A 27,881-nucleotide genomic window follows, 5' to 3' on the forward strand; every position below is an offset into this window, starting at 1 on the left:
TTTTCATAAGCACTCATGAGAAAGCAATGACTAACTAGGCACTCATAGGATATTTTCCAGAGCAATATTTTACAATGAATATTAAGTTCCATATATCTTTAAAAGGTAACATGATTCTCAAGTGTATAATTAAATGACTGCAAACCCGGATGACATTATTAATATGTGTAATGTTAACAACTTGCATTTCTGTAGCACCTCTAATATAATAAATATCCCGATATGCTTCCAAACCCTACCTAAACTATATTAGGTCAGGTTCCCTCTGCAATTTGTGACAAGACTGTAAATGTGAGTATAAATGACACTTAAAACTTATACTACACTACGTATTTAATCCTGTATACCTCAGCACAATTTTCATATCAAATATCCTGTGGGAACAAGAAAATAAAATGGCCTAGAAATTTGGTTGCTCAGCACCCGTTTTTCAGGCATTTAAACTCCTTCTGAGCCACCAATAAGGCGGACAAGAAGCACATGCTCATTACAAGAGGCCAAAAAATTGGGGTGCAGTGTCCACTCTTGAAACAGGTTTTAGTGCCTTTACATATGCAAATCAGAGGTCTAATGCCTGTTTGAGGCTCCCGCTGCAAGGTTGCTTTGTCCTGAGGCAGCCAGTGCCGGCTGCACTCAGGAAAACCATGCAACCTAACAGACCTTAAAGACTTTAACAGACCTTAAAGGAACCACTGCAGACCGCATTCAAAAAGGAAAATGTTTAAAATAAACTTACCTGAATGTGGAGCCAGGAGGAGCTCCTCCCGCCCCCATATTCAAAACACAATAGCTGCTGTCGGCCACTCAACCCCCTCAACCCCCTGTCACCGATCGCCGCCGCTAGGACCCCAGCCATTGCTACCCCCCGACCTGATCGCTCCCCCACTTCCCAGTCGCGCCTCTTCATCACTTACCTGAGGGCCGCTGCTAGCATTACAGAAGCCCGGTCTTCAATCCTGCTTCGCTGGCGAGCTGCCCGTCACTGTCTGCAGCTCGCCGGCTTGATGGTAATGAGGCTCGAGGTCCAATATTGGGTGCGCCTCGGGCCTCACCATTCAGGCAGGGGGACTGCCCCCTGCGTGCCCAAAAATGGGCGCGCCCAAATTTCTAGGCCAATGTGTTAATGGGGGGATCTAACGGTGAAAATATAATGGTCCAAAAGTGGGTGAAGTAGATATGAAGCAGTTTACTGAACATCACGCCTCAGTGTACCACTGGAGCTTACGAGAGCAAAGAAAGTTGTCCATTTATATGGTGCTTTATTTCTTCCCTTGGAAATATATCAAAGTGCTTCACACACAAGGAATTACTTTAAATTGCAGTAACTGTTGTTATGAAGGCAAACATGGCAACCAGTTTGCACACAGCAAAAGTTCGCACATATCAGGGAAATATATAACCATTTAACCTGTTTTGGGTGGAGTTAGAATGCTGGGCAGGTCACTTGGGAGAAATCCCTGCCCGTCTTCACAGAGTGCCATGGGATCCTGAACCACCAAACAAAAAATGGCAAACAGATTAACATCTCATTGGAAGGGAGTTAAAACAAGGGAAAGCCAGTAACAAAGGAAAGCTTTTGAAAGAGGAGATTAAATTCAAAAATAGAAGTGGAAAGAATGGGAGAAATTAGACAGAATGAGTGGAAGGCAGATAGATGATGGAGAGTGTCAGAGAGAGAGAGTGCTACTAAAAAAACACAAAAGCATAGATTACATACAAGTTGCTTTCCTATCTTTTGGTCTTTATATATCCTTTTCAGCTTGGCTCAGTGATAGCACTTTCACCTCGAGTCAGAAGGTTGGTTAAGCCCCACTGCAGGACTCGAGTACCTAATCTAGGCTGAAACATCAGAGGGTGTGCAGCATTGTTGGAGGTACCATCTTTTGGATGGAACATTAAACCGAGACCCTATCTGCCAAAGATTCCGTGGTGTTTTTTCAAAGAAGAGCAGGGAGTTCTCCCGGTGTTCTGGCCAACAATCGTCCCTCAAGCAACACCACCAAAACAAATCAACTGGACATTTGTCTCATTGCTGTTTGTGGGACCTTCCTATGTGCAAACTGGCTGCCGTGTCTGCCTACAAAACATCAGTGACCACACTTCAACTGAAGAGCGCTGTATAAATGCAAGGTCATTCTTTCTCATTCCCCAGTTTAGTTTCTCCTGGTTTTCTTTATGTATTTCCCCCTTTGTCGCTCTCTTTATTTTGTTCTCTTCTTTCAGTTTCTTCAGTTGCCTCTCCAACTCCATATTAAATTGATTACAAGTAGTTTTTAAAATAGATATTGGGAAGAACTTCTTTGGTCAAAGAGAGCTAAACACCGAGAACAATCTGTCGGGTAGGGCAGAAGAGACAAAAATGTTAGAGAAATTCAAAATACTGCTGGGTGCTATAATGGGAGAGTTAGGAGGGATGAGCTGCAATGGAACAAATGGCTTTTTTGCAACCTTCTCTTCGCTCGTGTTATTGTCTATTTTCTGATCTTTGCTCACTAGTAACCCCACTGACCTTGATTATTTTCCCTCTGATTTTAAAATGAATCATTTTACTTTCTCCTGCAGTTTCATCAATTCATCAAAATCAACAACTCTCGTCCCTAGCTGACCTTCACTCACAAATCGTTGACTTTTCTGGCTTTCATTTTTCACCAGAGATGGCTAAGCTTTCTGCCTGACCGGCTGACACTGCCCTTCGCATAATTAGTATTTTGCCCCATTCACACAGACCACGTCTACCTCCAAGAGCTTCTCTGCTTTTGTTGAATCAGCTGCCAAAATGCTGAACAAAGGATTGAAGGGTCATCTGAAGATGCTTTTCTCTTTGTGGTGGACCCGTTTTTCTTGCACAGTTTTGCGCACACACACGTTTATCCCGATTGGCAGTACCACAACAAGCAATTTTTATCCCCCCTCAGATGGCCCAGGATTGCAAACAATCAATATTCACTGCAAAATGTAAACATTCATTTCCCAGTGTTCAGCGCACCATTCTCACTCATGCACAGAAATCAGGAATGTACAGATTCAGTTTAATTCCCATTACAACTTGCAAAATCTTCCATAAAAACATGTTGTTCGCACTCAAAATGTTAAGAGTGGGAAAAACGAGAATACATTTGGTGTTATCTTACTTGTGGATTTATATGCAATTCTCACCGATGTGGACCAGAGAGTAACCTGATTAAAGCATGAAACAACTGAAGCTGATCCTTCAGCACTTGCTCGTGTTCACACTGCAGTAATCCAATGGGGGCAATTTTCACCTTCGCCTTTGCAGTAATCTGGCGGAGCGGGTCACCCATCTGTTGTAGAAACCTGCCCAACTTTGATCCCATTGAAATCAATCGGACATAGGAACAGGAGTAAGCCATTCAGTCCCTCGAGCCTGTTCTCCTATGATCCATAGTCCCTTGAAACCCTTCACTAACCAAAATCTATCGATCTCAGTCTTGAGAAAATTTAAATTGACCCAGCATCCACAGATTTTTGAGGGAGAGTTTTCCAGATTTACACTACCTGTGTGAAAGGGTGTTTCCTGATTTCACTGTTGAACGGCCAAGCTCTAATTTTATTATGTTCCCTTGTTTTGGATTCCACAACAGAGGAAATCGTTTCTCTGTACCTATCCTATTGAATCTCTTTATCATTTTAAACACCTCAATTAGTTCACCCCATAACCTTTTAAATTCAAGGGAATACATATCAAGTTTATGCAACCTGTACTTATAATTTAATCCTTTAAACCCTGGTATTATTCTGGTGAATTTGTACTTTAACTCCTCCAAGGCCAATAGATCCTTCCTGAGATGCAAAGCCCAAAATTGAATGCAGTACTCCAGATGGGGTCTGACCAAAGCTCTGTACAATGGAATCATAACTTCCTCCCCTTTGCATTCCAACCTCCGTAAGATAAAGGCCAATATCTCATTGGCCTTTTCGATTACTTTTTGTGCCTCTGCACTAGTTTTTAGTGATATGTGGACATGGCCACCCAAACCCCTTTACTCCTCCACAGTTCCTAGCCTCTCACCATTAATATTCTGATTTATCTTTCTCAGATCCAAAGTGGATGACCTCATACTTCCCTATGTTGAACTACATCTGCCCACTCACTTAATCCGTCTATGTCCCTTTGTAGCTTCCTGCTCCCATCTACGCAATTTACTGTGCCTCCTAATTTAAGTGTCATCTGCAAACTTGGATATACAACTCTCTATTCCTACAACCAAGTCATTGATATATATGGTGAAAAGCTAAAGCCCCAGTACAGATCCCTGGGGAACACCACTTGTCACATCCCACTGATCAGAGAATGTTCCCTTTATCCCTATTCTCTGCCTCCTACCTCCCAACTAATTACCAACCCATGTTGCAAGGTTGCCTCCAATTGTGTATGCTTTTGTTTTTGCTAATAATCTCGTGTGGAACCGTATCAAATTTCTTCTGGACGTCAATATGGACAACATCCATAGACATTCCCCTGTCCACCATGTTAGTGGCCTTCTCAAAAAGTTTAACCAGATTACAGACGTGACCCACCCTTCACAAATCTATGCAGGTTCTACCACAGGTGGGCGATACGCTCCGCCAGATTACCGCACAGACAATGGAGGTGAAAATTATCCCCAGTGTTTCCAGAGTGAATCACACGAGTTAAAAGTCCTGCTTCTGTAGGACCTCAATTTACAGCTAGTTCACAGAACAACCTCCGGCATTCAGTAAACAGGGTGGAGTTACTGTGCAATCATTAATCTGAGTAAAAACACATTTTCTTTTGCTGATTTAAACTGTGCAGTGAAGCAGGAGGTTTACATTAAGGCTCCAAAACTCAAAGCAGCAAGTTTGCTTCTTGTGTAGCAATCTAGTACTCATGTATCACTTAATATCAAATGGAAAGAAACTCAGGCATTATGGGGTAATGGCAAAAACACTAACATCACCAAAATCAATTTTTAAGATTTTTTTGGTGGTCGGGGTTGGGGGGGGGAGGGGGGAGGGGGGGTGGCGGTGGTGGTTCAGACGGATTCAAAATCAGAGCCACATTTCCACTATGTTGCAAGGGCACAATCTGCAATATGGGTGGGCTAAGGGGACTACAGATATGTGCTCCCGCCCAGCTGCAGTCTGACCCCCATTTCCTAGGCAGTGAATATTACAAAGAGAAAAATGGTAGGCTTACCACCTACTCTGACACCAACCATGACAGGGAGTTAGAACAGAGAGCTATGGACTAGACTGGGCTACGGTGGGACAATTATCAAATATTCTATAATAATTTTTCTTTTAAGTCCCCTCAGGAGAGATGGTGACAGGTCAAATAGAGAATAATGGTTAACTCCAGAATGGTTCCAAGGCAGCGATCCCAACAAGTGGCTCAGACAGCATAAACCACAATAGAGTTTATCACGATCATTTGAACCAGTAAACTAGACACTCCCGAGCCTTTTCTTTTAATAATCTATACTGCGGAGTTCATGGTGGCTTTTTGCCATCAGCAGGCAATCACGGCAAGTTCATTGACTGAAAATCCACAGATAAGAGAAAATAACAATCAGTATATTGTAATTCACAGGGTCTTATTGACTAGAAGCTGTGATAGTCATTGTTAATATCGTTTAGTACATGAGCTGAATCAGGGAGCATGCAAATAGAAATAGGAACATTGAACACAGGAACAGGTGTAGGCCATTCAGCCCCTCGAGCCCGTTACGCCACTCAATTAGATCATGGCTGATCTGTATCTTAACTCCTTGGTTCCGTAGCCCTTAATATCGTTACTAACAAAAATCGATCAATCTCAGTTTTGAAATTTTCAATTCTCCTAGCCTCAAGATCATATTCTCATTGGATGATGCTGGCCTGAACTACCATATATACAAGTGTATACAGCACATCGTACTGATGCCAAACTCATACACCCAAACCAGGTCAAAAATGCTGTCAACTTTTTGTACTTTTTTTAAATATAAGCAGGAAATGCTTTATGTGTTCTAATAAAGGATCATTAGAATATGGAATGTATTATCACACCTGGCTACTGAAGCAGAGATAATCATAAAATTTTAAGCCCGCATAAACATTCAAAAGAAAAAATATATTAAAGGGTACTGGGAACGAGCAGGAACATTGGATTCGAGTGGAAAGCTCCAATAGGGAAGCCAGGCAGTATTGATTGGCTGCAAGGCCTCCTTTTGTGCTGAAATTTCTGCACAATTAAGCAGCTGTTTCACACACATAACCTACGTGTTACATGCACCAAATTTCATTACTAAGCAATCCAAAAACACAAAATCTAGGTGTTGTGCATGTAAAACAAAAAGGGGTGAGGCCTGCTACACCTCATTTACTCGTTGTGGTTTAAGTTGAAATCAGAAAAATACCAGAGCCACTCACTGTAGTCACAAGCATTCAATTTATCAACTGCCCGACTGAACAAGGCTTTTCAGCTAAAATGTTGGAAATCAACATTTTCATAAAATTAAAAAAAAACGTGAATGCAGCAAAAAAAAAACACAAGTATATTCAGTCTGTATATGAGATACAAGTCGCGTAGGCATAAATAAGATCCCACTGTTAGTTTGGTTATACGTACCAAGTCGGGTTTCAGCTGGAATACCAGTGGCATGGAATACAGCAGTGAATGTATTGTAGATACCAATGAAGAACTCCAGGACTGACAAACCTCGCGACTACGAGGAATCCTGTGAATGGTATACTGTAAAACAAGTGGTACAGGAAGTCAAGCTAATGAGAATTTTTAACACCAGAAGTAGTAAGTAGTGTTAAACCATAGTAAGTGTGTGAAATACTCATTCTACTGATGCTAAATATTTACCTTCAATTCAATTACACACTATAGCAAGGTTTCCACTGGACCAGAATGCAGTATCTTCTGGCATATTTTAACCCAAACAGTCCTAAACACCCTAACATCAATACTCCACCAAAACCACAAACTCTTCTCTCACCAAGACCGTTAGCAATTCCCTTCCCAGAGCCCCTCTAATTTTCTCAGGATCCTTAACTCCAGTTTCATACAAGTAAAAATCTCAAAAGATCTATCAAGTCGTCAGATGATTTTTGAGCCGCACACTAAATGTAAGGAAGGACAGTATTGCTGCTCCTGTCCAATGGTTTAACCCCTATATCAGGTATGAATAAACTGATTAGGTCTTCTGAACTCCAATCTGCCAGGCTTGCATGTAAAAGAAAGCAAGCCTTGCATTCATTTAGCGCTTTTCACAATCTTAATACATCCCAAAATGCTTTACAGCCAATAAAGTACTTTAGAAATGTAGTCACTGTTGTAATGTAGGAAACGTGGCAGTCAATTTGTGCATAGCAAGGTCCCACAAACAGCAATGTGATAATGACCAGATAATCAGTTTTAGTGATGTTAGTTGAGGGATAAATATTGACCAGGACACCAGGGAGAACTCCCCTGCTCTTCAAAATAGTGACATGAGATTCTTTACGTCCAGCTGAGAGGCTTAACATCTCATCCGAAAGACGGCACACCTCTGACAGTGCAGCTGTCAGCTGAGATTTTGTGCAGAAGTCTCTGGAGTGGGACTTAAAACCACAATCTTCTGACTCAAGAGACAAGAGTGCTACTCACTGAGTCATGGCTGATACCGTACACCAAGACCACACCATACTACACATTAAAGAATGAGAAGAGTTTTATTGTGATTTCATTTTGGTCACTAATTGGAATTGTGTTGATGTGGAGATGCCGGTGATGGACTGGGGTGGACAAATGTAAGGAGTCTTACAACACCAGGTTATAGTCCAACAGCTTTATTTGAAATCACAAGCTTTCGGAGCTTTCCTCCTTCATCGGGTGACGAAGGAGGAAAGCTCCGAAAGCTTGTGATTTCAAATAAAGCTGTTGGAATTGTGTTGAAATGAAAACAATTCACAGCACAGACAGAGAGGCTCTCCATCTGGTGTCGAGTTGAAGTTCCCTTCATGGTTTAGTGGGTAAACACACCACCCAGTGTGTATCGAGCTATGCCAACATTCCAGGTCCAAACCTTGGTTTGTGCTGAGCCAGTGAATCTCAGATGCAATGGTGGTAAAAGGGGCTTCAGTGTCTGAGCATGGGGGGCAGTTGGGGGGGGGGTGGTGAGAAAATCACCCAGGAGGATTCTGCTCCTGATCAATTCCTGCTGGAATTGATAAAAAGAAAAAAAAATGATAAAAAAGTTGCAAATTGGAAGAGAGAAGGAAAAAAGGATGGAAATACACAGCCTCTGAAAGAAAGAAAAGGCAGGTTAACACTTCAGCCAGAGTCCCGTGAAGAGAACTCCTGCTGGAAAGTGTTTATGTATGGATGTCGGCGGTGAGGCCCCCCCCCGCAATGGTCAAATAGCCAGCTAATGCTCAGTGTCAAGACTCGCAGGTGGAGAATGGCCATGGAGGCGAGGTAGTGGAGAGCTGCTGGCTCCCATGCTATCAATCTCCAGCATGAGACAGCACGGAAAAAAGGTGAAGGACCCATTTCTAGTAAGATTACAATTACAGCAATGGGAACAGTTTTTAGTTGGATCAGCAGTTTTGCAAATTATAATTGCATAACTAGTCTATATCAGAGAAGCAAGTACGTATAAAGAGTTGGAGGACATCCAGGACAATCACTGAATTGCTATGAGGGGGGTAGGGAGAGGAGGATATAATTCATGCCTAACCAATTTGAAAGGGAACACATCTGCCTCATCCCCAGCCCTACCCTCCCCCAACACCTTTGATCTATGGTCCATAGATAATGTGTATATAATGTTGCAATGTTAAGCCTCTATTTTTAAACACAGAAAGATATTAATCATGGTAGGGTTTTGATTTTAACCCTAATTCCCTCATCTAATAGAAAACTTATGAGCTGATCACAGAGCAGCACTTGGGGTTGTTGTGAAGCAATCCAGAACTGAGGGCATGTGGGGAATGGGTAAAAACAGTCACCTATGCTTATTCATATCTCTGAAGTTCTATTCTCTTTTCACTTTAAAACTGTGCGACTTTCACATTACATCAAATGTTGTAAGCTCTATTGTGCATTTATTAAAATTCTATTGAGTTTCCCATAGCCCTTAATATTTCTGCTTATTTTTCTCTTTTCTGTAAATTCAAAGTGTGTTACAATTCAGGCTCTCTCCTGAATCTTTCTTTGTACTTGTACCCAAAGCAGAAGTCAGCTCCTGTTGGCAAAGACACGGTTCCTATGAAACTTAGCCTTATGCACAAAGTATCTAGGATGCAGTATGACCAGGGGCATAGACACCGGAAAATGGTATAACTTACTCCTGATCTCTCTGGAATCAGTAGAAAACAACAAGCTAACAGACCGTATGATTCAGGCTGAAAACCACCAATTAGCATTTATTAAGAGACTGAAAGAACACAGAAGCAAAATAGATTAATCAGCTGAATGGGTACAGTGGAAGAAATTTCATTGCTCACTAGTACTTTAAAACCATTCCAGAACAAGAAAAGTCTTATATAACACTAGATGTTCTTGCAGTAATTTTTGTAATTTGGATCACACATCCCTGATGAAAAGCTTCTACATAAGGAAGACAATGGAGTCTCTATAGCCTCCTGCCAGAATAATGGTACGGCAAAAAGACGACTGTGTGCTGACAGTCCCAGTTATATGTGCTCTCTTCCCTTTGATCCTGGCTGCTACAAAGAAAGACTGATAGATATCAATCACAATTCATAGCTGTCAATCAAAATAGATTTCAACGTTAACCAGGAATAGATTGAAGAAATAGACCACTGACTGTCTGGTGACCAATGTTGGATAGGTCTATCACCTGGGTACACTTTGCATCTTCCAACACTTGCTCAGCAATTCAGATAGCTAAGTCCCAAATGACTATACACATCTACTATAATCAGGAGACATCCAGACGCAATGAGATTGGCTTTTGGAAAAAAAAACAAAGCTCATTTTGATACCTCAGCCATTAGGGATAATAATAGCGGCTCCCATCAGTCACAGTGGCAATCTTACATACATCAACAGGTCACAAGCCTGGGGCATTTGGTCAAACAATCCAGGTCTGATGAAGGATTAAGATGTAAACAAAGGGCAGACTGACCCTGCCCGCCCTCCCCACCCCCATTAAATGTCACCCCATACAGACTGGAGTCTCTCCCAGAAAGCAGTCTCCGAAGACACTTTTACAACTGATGTTGGCACAGCTGCACCATCCCATATATAGGAAAATATATTTTTTTAAAAACGTAAAAATTTGTATGACCTGCAACAGGACATATCTCTGATCGGTTATGTACACAGAGACATGAAACTGTCAAGCTATGACTTCTCCCCACGCACCAATTTGGAGACATTCTACATTTTGTTTCATTTTCCTGGGATGTTATTATCCCGCCCCCTCATGTTCTTGGTCAATAATGCAGACATGATTAAAGTTCCATTTGATTAAGAATGCGATTCTGTTCATAACAAGCAAGAGTTGGGAGAGTGACAAACCCAACTAGTGGTGGCTAGTTCAACTTTAAATGATTTATTTTCTATTCCTTAGAACAGTAAAAAGATCTGTCCTGCTGTCGGTAAAACTTGCACTGAATGCACTGGAAAACTACGGCCACTTCTAAAGAAAATGAGTGTTATTTTGGGGAAGGGGGCAGTTATGTGCTATGCAAGTACTTGCAAAATAATTTACTCACTGAATTTAATGATCCTAGAAAACTGAGGAAGGGAGGGGGTAAATCGAGGGTGATTGGAAGGTCACCAGGGACCATCATGTCCCATTCTGGTGTGAGCAGGAGGCTGTATATCAGCACGGAAACTGAAGCTCGATCAATCATTCATCATCGGTACTGTGATCAGATGTTTGGCTGAACTGGGAGCTGGCTCGTTTGTAATACAAGAAATTATATGAAACCACAGTAAGGGAAGAGTAAAAACCACACTTTATTTTCGATAAGAAAGACTTGCATTTATATAGTGCTTTTCACTACCTCAGGACATCCCAAAGCGTTTTACAGCCAGTGAAGTATTTTTGAAGTGTAGTGACTGTTGTATTGTAGGAAATGTAAACAATTTTACAACACCAAGTTATAGTCCAGCAATTTTATTTTAAATTCACAAGCTTTCGGAGGCTACCTCCTTCGTCAGGTGAACATCGTTCACCTGACGAAGGAGGTAGCCTCCGAAAGCTTGTGAATTTAAAATAAAATTGCTGGACTATAACTTGGTGTTGTAAAATTGTTTACAATTGTCAACCCCAGTCCATCACCGGCATCTCCACATCATGTAGGAAATGTGGCAGCCAGTTTGCACACAGCAAGGTCCCATAAACAACAATGTGATAATGACCAGATAATCTGTTTTAGTGATGTTGGTTAAGGGATAAATATTGGCCAGGACACCGGGGAGAACTCCCCTGCTCTTCTTCAAAATAGTGCCGTGGGATCTTTTACATCCACCTGAGGTTTAACATCTCATCCAAAAGACGGCACCTCCAACAGTGTAGCACTCCCTCAGTACTGCACTGGAGTGTCAGCCTAGATTTTGTGCTCAAGTCTCTGAACCCATGACCTTCTGACTCAGAGGTGAGAGTGCTATCAACTGGGCCACAGCTGACACTGGTATGAAGAATGTTTAAAATCCTTATCCTCATCTATAAATCCCTCGATGACCTTGCCCCACACCGTCTCTGCAATCTACTCCAGTCGTAAATCCCATCCCGAATGCTCCATTCCTCTGACTCTGGCCCTCTATGCAATCCTCCACGTGCCCGCCACCACTGACTGCAGATTACGCAACTGCCTGTGTCCCACTCTTCGGAGATCCCTCCTTAAACTTCTCTGTCTCTCTCTCCACCTCTTAACTGAGGGAGTGCTGCACTGTCAACGGTGCCATCTTTCAGATGAGACGTTAAGCTGAGATCCAGTCTGCCTTCTCAGGTGGACATAAATGATCCCATGGCACATAAGAACATAAGAAACAGGAGCAGAAGTAGGCCAATCGGCCCCTCGAGCCTGCTCCGCCATTCAATAAGATCATGGCTGATCTGATCCTAACCTCAAATTTAAATTCATGTCCAATTTCCTGCCCGCTCCCCGTAACCCCTAATTCCCTTTACTTCCAGGAAACTGTCTATTTCTGTTTTAAATTTATTTAATGATGTAGCTTCCACAGCTTCCTGGGGCAGCAAATTCCACAGACCTACTACCCTCTGAGTGAAGAAATGTCTCCTCATCTCAGTTTTGAAAGAGCAGCCCCTTATTCTAAGATTATGCCCCCTAGTTCTAGTTTCACCCATCCTTGGGAACATCCTTACCGCATCCACCCGATCAACCCCCTTCACAATCTTATATGTTTCAATAAGATCGCCTCTCATTCTTCTGAACTCCAATGAGTAGAGTCCCAATCTACTCAACCTCTCCTCATATGTCCACCCCCTCATCCTCGGGATTAACCGAGTGAACCTTCTTTGTACTGCCTCAAGAGCAAGTATGTCTTTTCTTAAGTATGGAGACCAAAACTGTATGCAGTATTCCAGGTGCGGTCTCACCAATACCTTATATAACTGCAGCAATACCTCCCTGTTTTTATATTCTATCCCCCTAGCAATAAAAGCCAACATTCCGTTGGCCTTCTTGATCACCTGCTGCACCTGCATACTAACTTTTTGATTTTCTTGCACTAGGACCCCCAGATCCCTTTGTACTGCAGTACTTTCCAGTTTCTCGCCATTAAGATAATAACTTGCTCTCTGATTTTTCCTGCCAAAGTGCATAACCTCACATTTTCCAATATTTTATTGCATCTGCCAAATCTCCGCCCACTCACCCAGCCTGTCTATATCCCCTTGTAGGTTTTTTATGTCCTCCTCACTCTCCACTTTCCCTCCCATCTTTGTATCATCTGCAAACTTTGATATCTTACACTCGGTCCCCTCCTCCAAATCGTTAATATAGATTGTAAAGAGTTGGGGACCCAGCATCGACCCCTGCGGAACACCACTGGCTACTGGTTGCCAGTCCGAGAATGAACCATTTATCCCAACTCTCTGCTTCCTGTTAGATAACCAATCCTCCACCCATGCCAGAATATTACCCCCAATCCAGTGATTCTTTATCTTGAGCAATCATCTTTTATGTGGCACCTTGTCGAATGCCTTCTGGAAGTCCAAATACACTACGTCCACTGGTTCCCCTTTATCCACCCTGTACGTTATGCCCTCAAAGAACTCAAGCAAATTTGTCAGACATGACTTCCCCTTCATAAAGCCATGCTGATTATTTCGAAGAATAGGAGAGTTCTCTCTAGTGTCCTAGCCAATATTTATCCCTCAATCAACATCACTAAAAAAAATCTGGTCATTATCTCATTAGGCCAAATAAGGTCCCAAAAAAAGCAAATTGGCTGCCGTGTTTCCTACATTACAACAGTGACTACACTTCATAGGTACTTCATTGGCTATAAAGCGCTTTGGGATGTCCTGACATCATGAATGGCGCAATATAAATGCAAGTTTTTCCTTTCTTTATGTCCACATTTATAATAGAAAGTGTCTATGTAAACTTCTCACACACTCCCTCTAGTGGACGCACTGCAGCATCACTACTGTCAAGATGATGTAATTACATCACAAAATGTTTACATAGGCAGTTTTCATTATAAATGTAGAATTAAGAATTTATAATTGAAATGTAGAAATAAAGACAGAATGGGAACAGTTACATCTGCGTGCTCTGATCCTATTGTCCCCACCTTCTAATCCTGCTTCACCTGAAAACTACATTTGGTCTCAACTCCCCGCATGTTACGGCATAGAGGATCAACTCATAAAATACATGTGCAGAAAGTACTTTCTTGAGAATTATATTAAAAAAAAATCAAAAAGGAAAAAAAACCCCCACAGAAGATAGAGCAGCCTGCTTGGACTTAAAACCACTACAGTGTCACACAGCAACGGCTTAATTCGTTCTGTCAGGCAGGTTTGGCACAGTTCAAAGTAAACTGCACGACACCATAATTTTCCAGGAGTAATATTGTGAACTCCTGACTCCCCACTTCCCTGCCAAAAAAAAATTAGAAGCAATTTGGTTCCATTTGAAAGCTATGAGTTTAGAATAAGAAAAACAAAATCCCATTTTTTTTTGTGTTTGAATTAATTGCATCCATCCTCAAGAGAAAAGAAAAACCTTCTCTTTACACACTGACCCAAGAAGGCACGTTCGCATATATATTTTATGAGTTGATCCTCTGACATGACACACAGGGAGTCGAGACCAAGTGTAGTTTTCAGGTAAAGAATTTAAAATTCTCATCCTTGTTTTCAAATCCCCTCCCTATCTCTGCAACCTCCTCCAGCCTTACAACCCTCCGAGATCTCTGCGCTCCTCCAATTCTGGCCTTTTGCACATCTCTGATTTTAATCGCTCCACCATTGGTGCACGTACCTTCAGTTGCTTAGGTCCCAAACTCGGGAATTCCCTCCCTAGACCTCTCCGTCTCTCTATCTCTCTCCTTCTTTAAGATGCACCTTAAAACCTAACTCTTTGACTAAGCTTTTAGTCACCTGTCCTAATATCTCATGTGGCTCGGTGTCAAATTTGTTTGATAACGCTCCTGTGGGAGGTTTTACTACATTAAAGGCGCTATATAAATGCAAGTGGTTGTTGTTGGTGAAGCAGGATTAGAAGGCGAGGATAATTGGAGCAGATCACGCAGATGTGACAGTTCCCATTTTAAAGTTGTACATTCTGTCCTTATTTCCTCCCTACAGCTGACAAGAAAAAGGAATATAAGCTTTTTGGGCCTGGTTTCTACTGGGTCCTGCATGAATGAATTCAAGGCTACAAAGTTGTGACCAAGGGACCATATGAACATATTTTTAATTCCACTTTCCCCAACCATATGCTTCACTTCAGTTGATGTGGTGCTCGTCTTTGTAGCTGTACATCACTAGAACCACCACATTGTCCTCATTGAGTAGACATTTCCCCTACTGCCTCCCAAATTTGTAGAAGGCATTTTATAGACCAAAAAGAAAATTAAACTGATGTCCAGGCTCCTATCCCTACTTGGATATGGCTCGTTATGATGTTTGTTTTATCTGATAAAGATTTTGGTCATGAAGTGCACACTGCTTGACGCAGGTCTGACCCATGTACCTCGTTCCAGTTCAGACTCTCTCCCAACACTCTTTACTTATGTACACCACACAAAGGCAGTTTCCATAAACTGACCCTTGTCTCTTACAAACTGAAACTTGCTCCCTTATATGTGATAGGATTAATATTTACCCTTTCCCAAAGTATCTTGCACTGGAGACTGTATGTTTTTCCCACTACATTCTCTTGTCCACAATGAAAAACACTATTCTGGCAGCCCACTGTGTACAGGCTAAACTTAATCAGTCAAATTTATTTGCAAGAAAAAGGATTACAGAAACAAACGAATACAGCAACCAGCCTTTAGTTCAATATTTGACTGATACAATACTTAAACAGTTCTGTAAAATATGAAGTTCAAAATCTTAGTTGAAACAGTATGGAAACAACCACTAAGTTCCTGATGGTATATTACATGGCAAAGACTTTCCACAGAGCCTCTTCCTCACAATCTTGACTTGGAAATGGGCAGTCAAACAAGAAATTGGAGACGCAGGGAAATTCCACACCCATTATACAGGTCTTCTGGGACTCCAAGGCAGATTACACAACACAATATCAAAGAAGCTCTTTCTTCATTGTCAGGTAATCGTATTATCAACCAATTTGACCATTCAAGTAGATAGAGTAAGAACAGCAGTCATTAAGGTACTTTTGTTTGCTTTTAGCACCTGGCTTCGACATCAAACGGCATGCCTGCTCTCTCAGGCAGTTTGGTTCCAATAAAACTCTGCAGGCTCACATCTCAAAAAGATGAGGACATTTCCGATGCAATTTACTTGTGAATATATGTGATTTTTTTTTAATCAGACACTGATTGCACTATATAGCCCTGACTATAAAAATATAAACTGTAGCTATCCCTAGACACTACTTGTGTGCTGGCTTTTCAACCCAAAACACACAAAAAAACCCTCAAGAATAGTTAACTGAAAATCGATTTTAAATTCACAATATTTTGCCTGGCTGAAGTATAAGGAAAAACAAAAGTTAATAATGTCGATGTCAGGATAAGAAATAGTGACACCTAGAAAAAAATTCTCCTTCACTAAACACAGTGCTAGGCCATTGTTTTAAAAAATATAATCCCAAAAATACTGCAACAGAAAAGCTGGTTTCATGCTTCTTTCTGCTGCAAATACTTTGCCCATAAACCTCCCTAACTCTGTAACCTCCTCTAGCCATACAACCCTCCAAGAACTCTGCATTCCTCAAATTCTGGCCTCATGTGCATCCCCACCATTGGCAGCCGTGCCTTCAGCAATCTAGGCCCTAAGCTCTAGCATTAGCTCCCTAAACCTCTCCGCTTCTCTTTCCTCCTATAAGAAAGTAAGAAAGACACTCCTTATAAAACCTCTCTCTTTGACTAAGCTTTTGGTCACCTGTGCTAATGTATCATTTTTTGGCACTGTGTCTGATTACACTCCTGTGAAGTGCCTTGGGCTGTTTTACCATGTTAAAGGCACTATATAAATGCAAGTTATTGTCAATAGTGCTTAACCAGTACTAGGTTATTTCATATCTGAAAACTTTGGACCAAATAAGATGTTGATCTTTGCTGAGTCAAGGCAGGTGCTCATCTCCACAACCAGCAGCTTGACACCACCTGAACATGTCTCATGGGTGGCCACCCGATCCAAAATTTTTGGTTTCCTTTGATGTGGTACTGTGCTCATATTGAGGAATGATCAATAATTTTTACTGCTGAAACATATAACACATGCTTAAAATGCTCCCCTGCACCAAAAGGTTTTCAAACTGGGATCCCAGATTTTTGCATTGGATTTCTGAATTTTTTTGACTTACTGAGAAAGAACTTGCTTTCGTATAGTGCCTTTCATGACCTCAGGATGTCCCAAAGCACTTCACTGCCAATTCATTACTTTTGAAGTGAATTCATTGTTGTAATATAAGGAAATGAGGCAACCAATTTGCGCACAGCAAGGTCCCATAATGGCCATAAGGAAAATAACCAGATAATCTTTTTTAGTGGCGTTGGTTAGTAATGTTTTGGCAGGTTAATAATACCAACTTATCCTGTCACTGCACACTAATAATAGTGTTTTCTGAAATATGGCATTGTTTTCCTTTAGGTAGTCAATATTGCCTTTTGGAAGTTGGGCAGGCGAACCCTTAAAACGTGTTGATATTTGCAGGAAGTCCCCCACATGGAAAGGTTTGAAAACCACTACAGTATGATTCTGCTTGGAGACAGTAGTTTTTTTGGAAGGAAACTGGATGACCCATCTCCTCCACGAATCAACACTGCTGGAGAATTACCTCATGTCAAAATATATTTTAAATTATCGATTATGGCAGTCGTCAACTTCTGCTGGTCAGGCTCCATGTTGCACTGCCAGAATAATGGCATCAGGAAAATCTGCACTTTCTACGCTTGCAAAGGTTGCTAGGTTACGGGCAGCCCCCAGGCATTTCTTATCTCGTAAACTGGAGACTAGTGTCCAACTATACTCAGAAAAATCAATGAAGCAGGTCACAGGGAGAATTTAGAAAGTTAATACGTTTACAATCCTGCCTGCCTCAGATTCTGCTTCAAACATTAAACCTCACTATTATGGGCTCTGCCGCCATCTGGTGGTGGAATTGAGCTCAATCCTTGCGTTTTTCTTCACTAACAATTATCCTGGAGTATTCACATGAAATGCATGGCAATCTGAAACTGGAGAACTACAATATGTTTAACCTTGGCCCCCAGCAAAGAAACGCTATATACCTGTGAAAAGCACAGTACTGCTGAGCCTGGGAATCCGAAACAAGAAGAGAAAATATTGGAAACATGCAGCAAGGTCAGTCAGCATCGGCAGAGAGTACAGGCAAGTTCATGTTTTGGGTGCAGACTCTGCAACCCCTGTCTGATCACTGCCTTCAGTAACTTTGGACTTCAGCTATATCCTCATTTTCAAACCTGTTTTAATTTCATACCTGACTGTCCACCTCTCCCATTTTCCCAGGCCTCCTACTTCATTGGTTGTAAAGCGCTTTGGAATGTCCTGAGATCGTGAAAGGCGCTATATAAATGCAAGTTCTTTCTTTAATGTCTAAAGCTTCTGTCCATTGCTTGACTGAGATGATCAGTTATATCATCCAACCCATGATTCCTCTTTTTTAAAAATATATATTTCCCCCTCCCTTTTTTCTGATTTTATTAATATGAGGAATTTTAATTCTCCCTCATCAGCGAGAAAGATGAGGCGGGGGGGGGGGGGGGAAAGACACTTAAAATGGAGCAGCTCCATTTCCTGTTCCATCCTTGCCAATTCCCCACTTTAACGCAGCTGGTTTTGGCAGCGAACAAGACTCCCGCCGGAAGTCTGACGGGAACCTCATTGATAAATGTAAATCGGGGTCCCATGACGTACATGGGACCCCTGAGGCACTTTAACCCACTCTTGAGCAGGCCCCCCGCCCCGCCAGGTAAAGCTGTTCGGAAGCCAGCAAGGCCCTCTTTTAAAAAAAACTCTCCCTACTGGAGCGCTCCTCCGGACCCCACAAGGAAAGTCTGGGCCACTGGTGCCCAGGGCTGCCCCCTCTCCTAAGCTGGGAAAACCTTTGCAGCAACCACTTCCTGTACTCACCTTGCTGCTGGTAGCCTTCTTTCTCTTGGTGCTGACAGGCAGCCTCTGCACCACTCGATCTTCCTCCCCCTCTGTAAAACCAGCTGCCGCTTTCCGCCGGAAGCGGTGAGCAGCTGACCGCGGTGGCTATTTGCAAGAGGCAGGGCATTTAACATCTGCCAGGCCTCCGACAAAGACTCCCGCCCAGGCTTGCCGTCCGTGCTCTCCGGCTTCCCGCCGGCAGTTAGAAATCAGCCCAAATAATTACTGCCCACCTTTGACCTTTCAGTTCTGAAGAAGGGTCTGCACCCAAAACATAAACTTGTCTCTTCTCTCTTCAGATGCTGACTGACCTGCTGTGTATTTCCACCATTTTCTGTTCTAGTGCCCAGCCTCACAAACGTGGAACTCAGCTTTCAGGAGATAATTAACGGATCTAATCAGAGAACTCAACAGCCAACTCACTGAACAGATGACATCAAGTTCTATTAACTGGCAGCTCTGCAGGAGCATATCTGCCATCACTGATAGCCAAGAGTGGTATTCCTACCAGTTAGAATCTAAACAGACATCTACCACTTTTAGTGGTAGTTCAGTAGGAAGGCAAATGGTATGTTGGCCTTTATTGCAAGGAGGTTGGAGTACAAGAGTAAGGAAGTCTTGCTACAATTGTACAGAGCTTTGGTGAGACCACATCTGGAGTACTGTGCACAGTTTTGGTCTCCTTAACAATGGAAGGATTTACTTGCCTTAGAGGCAGTTTTTTTTTGTTCATGGGATGTGGGCGTTGTTGGCGAGGCTGGCAATTATTGCCCATCCCTAATTGCCCTCGAGAAGGTGGTGGTGAGCCGCCTTCTTGAACCGCTGCAGTCCGTGTGGTGACGGTTCTCCCACAGTGCTGTTAGGAAGGGAGTTCCAGGATTTTGACCCAGCGACGATGAAGGAACGGCGATATATTTCCAAGTGGGGATGGTGTGTGACTTGGAGGGGAACGTGCAGGTGGTGTTGTTCCCATGTGCCTGCTGCCCTTGTCCTTCTAGGTGGTAGAGGTCGCGGGTTTGGGAGCTGCTATCGAAGAAGCCTTGGCGAGTTGCTGCAGTGCATCCTGTGGATGGTACACACTGCAGCCACTGTGCGCCGGTAGTGAAGGGAGTGAATGTTTAGGGTGGATGGGGTGCCAATCAAGCGGGCTGCTTTGTCCTGGATGGTGTTGAGCTTCTTGAGTGTTGTTGGAGCTGCACTCATCCAGGCAAGTAGAGAGTATTCCATCACACTCCTGACTTGTGCCTTGTAGATGGTGGAAAGGCTTTGGGGAGTCAGGAGGTGAGTCACTCGCCACAGAATACCCAGCCTCTGACCTGCTCTTGTAGCCACAGTATTTATGTGGCTGGTCCAGTTAAGTTTCTGGTCAATGGTGACCCCCAGGATGTTGATGGTGGGGGATTCAGCGATGGTAATACCGTTGAATGTCAAGGGGAGGTGGTTAGATTCTCTCTTGTTGGAGATGGTCATTGCCTGGCACTTGTCTGGCGCGAATGTTACTTGCCACTTATGAGCCCAAGCCTGGATGTTGTCCAGGTCTTGCTGCATGCGGGCATGGACTGCTTCATTATCTGAGGAGTTGCGAATGGAACTGAACACTGTACAATCATCAGCGAACATCCCCATTTCTGACCTTATGATGGAAGGAATATCACTGATGAAGCAGCTGAAGATGGTTGGGCCTAGGACAGTGCCCCGAGGAATTCCTGCAGCCATGTCCTGGGGCTGAGATGATTGGCCTCCAACAACCACTACCATCTTCCTTTGTGCTAGGTATGACTCCAGCCACTGGAGAGTTTTCCCCCTGATTCACATTGACTTCAATTTTACTAGGGCTCCTTGGTGCCACACTCAGTCAAATGCTGCCTTTATGTCAAGGGCAGTCACTCTCACCTCACCTCTGGAATTCAGCTCTTTTGTCCATGTTTGGACCAACACTGTAATGAGGTCTGGAGCAGAGTAGTCCTGGCGGAACCCAAACTGAGCATCGGTGAGCAGGTGCAGCTTGATAGCACTGTTGACGACACCTTCCATCACTTTGCTGATGATTGAGAGTAGACTGGTGGGGCGGTAATTGGCGGGATTGGATTTGTCCTGCTTTTTGTGGACAGGACGTACCTGGGCAATTTTCCACATTGTCGGGTAGATGCCAGTGTTGTAGCTGTACTGGAACAGTTTGGCTACAGGCGCAGCTAGTTCTGGAGCACAAGTCTTCAGCACTACAGCTGGGATGTTGTCAGGGCCCATAGCCTTTGTTGTATCCAATGCACTCAGCCGTTTCTTGATATCACGTGGAGTGAATCGAATTGGCTGAAGACTGGCTTCTGTGATGGTGGGGATATCGGGAGGAGGCCGAGATGGATCATCCACTCGGCACTTCTGGCTGAAGATGGTTGCAAACGCTTCAGCCTTATCTTTTGCACTCACGTGCTGGACTCTGCCATCGTTGAGGATGGGGATGTTTTCAGAGCCTCCTCCTCCCATTTGTTGTTTAATTGTCCACCACCATTCACGACTGGATGTGGCAGGACTGCAGAGCTCTGATCTGATCCGTTGGTTGTGGAATCGCTTAGCTCTGTCTATAGCATGTTGCTTCCACTGTTTAGCATGTATGTAGTCCTGAGTTGTAGCTTCGCCAGGTTTGCATTTTTAGGTACATCTGGTGCTGCTCCTTGCATGCTCTTCTGCACTCCTCATTGAACCAGGGTTGATCCCCCGGCTTGTTGGTAATGGTAGAGTGAGGAATATGCCGGGCCAGGAGGTTACCGATTGTGCTGGAATACAATTCTGCTGCTGCTGATGGCCCACAGCGCCTCATGGATGCCCAGTTTTGAGCTACTAGATCTGTTCTGAATCTATCCCATTTAGCACGGTGGTAGTGCCACACTACACGTTGGATGGTGTCCTCAGTGCAAAGACGGGACTTCGTCTCCACAAGGACTGTGCAGTGGTCACTCCTACCAATACTGTCATGGACAGATGCATTTGCGACAGGTAGATTGGTGAGGACGAGGCCAAGTAAGTTTTTCCCTCGTGTTGGTTCGCTTACCACCTGCCGCAGGCCCAGTCTAGCAGCTATGTCCTTCAGGACTCGGCCAGCTCGGTCAGTAGTGGTGCTACTGAGCCACTCTTGGTGATGAACATTGAAGTCCCCACCCAGAGTACATTCTGTGCCCTTGCTACCCTCAGTGCTTCCTTCAAGTGATGCTCAACATGGAGGAGGACTGATTCATCAGCTGAGGGAGGGCGGTAGGTGGTAATCAGCAGGAGGTTTCCTTGTCCATATTTGACCTGATGCCATGAGATTTCATGGGGTCTGGAGTCAATGTTGAGGACTCCCAGGAAAACTCCCTCCTGACTGTATATCACTGTACCGCCACCTCTGGTCGGTCTGTCCTGTCGGTGGGAAAGGACATACCCAGGGATGGTGATGGAAGAGTCTGGGACGTTGGCTGAAAGGTATGATTCTGTGAATATGGCTATGTCAGGCTGTTGCTTGACTAGTCTATGGGACAGCTCTCCCAATTTTGGCACAGGTCCCCAGATGTTAGTGAGGAGGACTTTGCAGGGTCGACTGGGCTTGGTTTGCCTTTGTCGTGTCCGGTGCCTAGTGGTCCGATGCCGGGTGGTCCGTCCGGTTTTATTCTTATTGTGACTTTTTGTAGTGAGATTTTACAACTGAGAGGCTTGCTCGGCCATTTCAGAGGGCGATTAAGAATCAACCACATTGCTGTGGGTCTGGAGTCTGGAGGCAGTCCAACGAAGGTTCACTAGATTGATTCCTGGGATGAAAAGGTTGTCCTATGATGAGAGATTGAGTAAAATGGGCCTATACTCTCTCTGGAATTTAGAAGAATGAGAGGTGATCTCATTGAAACATACAAGATTCTGAGGGGGCTTGAAAGGGTAGATGCTGAGAGGCTGTCCGCCTGGCTGGAGAATCTTGAACTAGGGGGTCATCGTCTCAGGATAAGGGGTCGGCCTTATAAGACTGAGATGAGGAGGAATTTCTTCACTCAGAGGGTTGTGAATCTTTGGAATTCTCTACCCCAGAGAGCTGCGGATGCTGAGTCGTTAAGTCTATTCACGGCTGAGATCGATAGATTTTCGAAGTCTAAAGGAATCAAGGGATATGGGGATCGGGCGGGAAAGTGCAGTTGAGATAGAAGATCTGCCATGATCTCATTCAATGGAGGAGCAGGCTCGGCGGGTCGTATGGCCTACTCCTGCTCCTATTTCTTATGTTCTTATGTTCTCCAGTACCTCCGTCAAATTGGGGTGTGGGCCTGGACAGTGAGTCTCTGCCAGTTCTTCGATTGTCGGGGGGGGGGTCATCATGATCAAGTCCATCTTCCCCCGATGTCCATGTACAGCAAAGATTGCTGCATAGTAAGTAGGTGCGAGAATCTAGGATGATTCAAAATCTTTGCTAAGTTATCTGATTTTGGCCAGAATTGGCCTCAGTCTTCCCACTGGGTTGCAGGGAAGGGAGAAAAAAAAATCTACCCGTTCCCACTACTCATTGCTAACTAGCGACTTCTGCTGGACATGCTCGTATGTGCACATCAGGCAAAGACATCATCGGGCTTAGCTATGATCATCATAATTTTTCAATCGGCAGACAACACCACAGCAAATGTGAAATAAGACACAAAAACAGTTGAAGGCGATACCTCCAGCCCACGTTTACACTTACCTGAGGTTCAGTATTTTCTTCAGTTCGAGCAGCCTCAAGGATACGGACTTTCTCTTCACTCATCCTGTCCGTATTAGCAATGACATAATGCCTGGGAGCATATGAGGCAGAGAGGCTGTCCATTAGCCTGAGAATCTCTGTTGTGTGTCCCCCTGAGGAAAAAAAGTGAGGCATGAAACACGATGCTGGGTCTAAGGAGCCACAATTGATTAGTTTTGCCACAGGAGTTCTGTAACCACAACAATAACAACAACAACTTGCATTTACATAGCGCCTTTAATGAGTAAAACGTCCCAAGGTGCTTCACAGGATCGTTATCAGACAAAATTTGATACCGAGTCACATAGAAATATTAGTGCAGGTGACCAAAAGCTTGGTCAAAGAAGTAGGTTTTAAGGAGCATCTTAAACGAGGAGAAAGAGGTAGAGGGGTGGAGACCATAAGAGGAGGCCCCTCGAGCCTGCTCCGCCAGTCAATGAGATCATGGCTGATCTGATTTTTACCTCAACTCCACCTCACTGCCTTTTCCCCATATCCTTTGACTCCTTTGCTGATCAAAAATTTGTCTAACTCAGCCTTGAATGTATTCAATGACTCAGCCTCCACAGCTTTTTGGGGTAAAGAATTCTAAAGATTCACAACCCTCTGGGAGAAGAAATTCCTCCTCATTTCCGTCTTAAACGGGCGACCCCTTATTCTGAGATTATGCCCCCTAGTTTTAGATTCCCCCATGAGGGGTAACATCCTCTCAGCATCTACCCTATCGAGTCCCCTCAGAATCTTGTATGTTTCAATAAGGTCTCCTCTCATTCTTCTAAACTCCAATGAGTATAGACCCAACCTGTTCAGTCTTTCCTCATAAGACAACCCTTCCATACCCAGAATCAACCTAGTGAACCTTCTCTGAACTGCCTCCAATGCAAGTATGTCCTTCCTTAAATAAGGACACCAGAACTGAACGCAGTACTCCAGGTGTGGTCTCACCAGCTCCCTGTACAGTTGTAGCATGACCTCCCTGTTTTTATACTCCATCCCCCTAGAAATAAAGGCCAATATTCCGTTTGCCTTCCGGATTACCTGCTGCACCTGTATGTTGACTTTTTGTGTTTCATGAATGAGGACACCCAGATCCCTCTGTACCGCAGCATTTTGTAGTATTTCTCCATTCAAATAATATTTTGCTTTTTTATTTTTCCTCCCAAAGTGGATGACTTCACATTTTCCCACATTATATTCCATCTGCCAAATTTTTGCCCATTCGCTTAACCTGTCAATATCCCTTTGCAGACACTTTGTGTCCTCATCGCAACTTGCTTTTCCACCTATCTTTGTATCAGCAGCAAATTTGGCCACAAGACACTCTGTTCCTTCATCCAAGTCATTGATATATATTGTAAATAGTTGTGGCCCCAGCACTGAGCCCTGTGGCACCCCACTAGTTACAGATTGCCATTTTGAAAATGACCCTTTTATCCCGACTCTTTGTTTTCTGTTAGTTAGCCAATCCTCTATCCATGCCAGTATATTACCCCCAACACCATGAGCTCTTATCTTGTGCAGTATCTTGTGGAGAGGTTTAGGGAGGGAGTTGCAGGCCTTAGGGACTAGGCAGCTGAAGGCACGGTGGAGCAATAAAAATCGGGGATGTACAAGAAGCCAGAATTGGAGGAGCGCAGAGATTTCGGAGGGTTGTAGGGTTGGAGGAGGTTACAGAGATAGAGAGGGGCGAGGCCATGGAGGGATTTGAACACAAGGATGAGAATTTTAAAATCGAGGCGTTGCTGGACCAGGAGCCAATGTAGGTCAGCGGGCACAGGGGTGATGAGTGAAAGGGACTTGGGTGCGAATTAGGATACGGGCAGCAGAGTTTTAGATGAGCTCAAGTTTACAGAGGGTGCAAGGTGGGAATCCGGACAGGAGAGCATTGGAATAGTGGAATAGTTGAGTCTGAAGGTAACAAAGGCATGGATGAGGGTTTCAGCAGCAGGTGAGCTGAAGCAGGGGCGGAGACGGGTGGTGTTATGGAGGTGGAAGTAGGCAGTCTTGGTGATGGAGAGGATACGAGGTCAGAAACTCCGCTCCGTGTCAAATAGGACTGCGAGGTTGCAAACGTTCTGGTTCAGCTTCAGACAGTGGCCAGGGAGGGGGGTGGAGTCGGTGGCTGGGGAACAGAATTTGTGGCGTGGACCGAAGACAACGGCTTACATTGTCAGCGTATATGCGGAACCTGACGTTTTGATTTCCACTCTGATATCCGGGAAAATTAAGAGCATCAACATTGGGGAAATGTTAGGGGTAACATTTATCACCAGCGAGAATTACATACTGTAAATTGTAAACCTGTTTAAACCCAAGGTCCCAGGTTCGACCCTCAGTGGGTGTTGAGTTGACTGAACTCAGACTGGGTGGCGATTGGGATACAACTGGCCTCAGCCCCCCTGGGCTAGGGAGGGGAAGATTGTCCAGCAAAAATCAATGATTGCAGGAAACATTGGAAGAGCATGGCAGAATTATAAAAAAACAGAAACATAGGAACAGGAGTAGGCCATTCAGCCCCTCGTGCCTGCTCCGCCATTTGATAAGATCAAGGCTGATCTGTGATCTAACTCCATATACCTGCCTTTAGCCCATATCCCTTAATACCTTTGGTTGCCAAAAAGCTATCTATATCAGATTTAAATTTAGCAATTGAGCTAGTATCAATTGCCGTTTGCGGAAGAGAGTTCCAAACTTCTACCACCCTTTGTGTGTAGAAATGTTTTCTAATCTCGCTCCTGAAAGGTCTGGCTCTAATTTTTAGACTGTGCCCCCTACTCCTAGAATCCCCAACTAGCGGAAATAGTTTCTCTCTAAAGGGTGACATTTGTCAAAATAGGGCACATTTTTGAACCATAAAATTTGATTATCGCTCCTAAGTGACACTTGACAAATCTGGGGAAACAGAAGAGGGGGAAAGTGATATTAATGCATATTTATTTTCAACCAATAAAATAATATATTTAATACTGCCACACTTAGCATTTACTTGCAATTAAGATGACTATATAGAGATATGTATGTAAAAATGAATTATGTACTTGCAGCACGATGCTAATACATTAAAAGTTCAGTTTGATCATTTTCAGATCGTTAGTTCCCAACATCCAATAGTAGAGATGCCACAATCCCTATCAGTACTATTGTAAACAATTTTACAACACCAAGTTATAGTCCAGCAATTTTATTTTAAATTCACAAGCTTTCGGAGGCTTCCTCCTTCGTCAGGTGAACGATGTGAAGAGAAAAAAAAATCAGTACTATGTACTCATTACATTTCAGAAATTCAATGCAAGTAAAAATCAGTACTATGTACTCATTACATTTCAGAAATTCAATGCAAGTAAAAATCAGTACTATGTACTCATTACATTTCAGAAATTCAATGCAAGTAAAAATCAGTACTATGTACTCATTACATTTCAGAAATTCAATGCAAGTAAAAATTACATAAAGCTAATAATATGCAATTCGATTTGTTTTTTTTGCACAATGGGGTTGTCACATGGGCGAAATAAGCTACAAGAGATCAGCTTCGGTGGGCAGAATTGCCCTTTTCTGTGTGTTCTCAAATTTGCCCCCAGTATTTATATTCGCGGAAACTTGACTCGCTTCCGGGTTCCCTTTCCTTTACAAAGATGGGGCAGCAGTTGCACACTGGCCTGACCCTCGCTTCCTGCTGCTGAAATAAACTTACCGGAACCGACCACTACGAGAACGCTGGCAGAGCCCTGCTTGCCGGGCTTGTGCTCTTCATTTCTCCTGAGAACCAGGAAAAATCTCGCAATAAAAATGCAGACGAGTGCGAGCAGCGCAGCGCCGGCTCCGCACCAGAAATCCATTGATCCCGGGAACGGCTGTCAATCAAACTCTGTGCAGCGCCGCGCTCCACACTACAGAGTATCACCGACTGCCCATACGGAGGCTCTCATTCTGTCCCAATTCGAAATCGCAATACATAGAATTGCTTGAAATATACAGCATAGAAACAGGCCATTCTGCCCAACTGGTCTATGTCGTTGTTTATACTCCACTCGAGCCGCCGCCTCTTCCTCCTCCTCTTCATCTAACTCTATCAACATAATGTGGAGATGCCGGTGATGGACTGGGGTTGACAATTGTAAACAATTTTACAACACCAAGTTATAGTCCAACAAATTTATTTTAAATTAAATTCCACAAGCTTTCGGAGGCTTCCTCCTTCGTCAGGCGGAGGAGGAAGCCTCCGAAAGCATGTGGAATTTAATTTAAAATAAATTTGTTAATCTATCAACATATCCTTCTATTCCTTTCTCCCTCATGTGTTTATCTAGCTTCCCTTTGAATACATCTATGCTAATCGCCGCAACTACTCTTGGTGGGAGCAAGTTCCATAT

General features: G+C 43.5%; 1 protein-coding gene across 1 annotated transcript in view; it reads right to left on the minus strand.

Moving 5' to 3' along the window:
• alg14 (ALG14 UDP-N-acetylglucosaminyltransferase subunit) overlaps positions 1-27,547 on the minus strand; it is a 52,386-nt gene extending 24,839 nt beyond the window's left edge. Inside the window, exons 1-3 of the mRNA XM_067989661.1 lie at positions 27,203-27,547; positions 23,470-23,621; positions 6,593-6,715 (exon numbers count right to left, since the gene is read on the minus strand). Coding sequence (XP_067845762.1) covers positions 6,593-6,715; positions 23,470-23,621; positions 27,203-27,347 — 420 coding nt within the window. The 5' untranslated portion in view covers positions 27,348-27,547. The remainder of the gene's footprint in view (positions 1-6,592; positions 6,716-23,469; positions 23,622-27,202) is intronic.
• Positions 27,548-27,881: the final 334 nt, after the last annotated feature.

Source organism: Heptranchias perlo, chromosome 9, assembly GCF_035084215.1.
Source record: "Heptranchias perlo isolate sHepPer1 chromosome 9, sHepPer1.hap1, whole genome shotgun sequence".
Lineage (NCBI taxonomy): Eukaryota > Metazoa > Chordata > Chondrichthyes > Hexanchiformes > Hexanchidae > Heptranchias > Heptranchias perlo.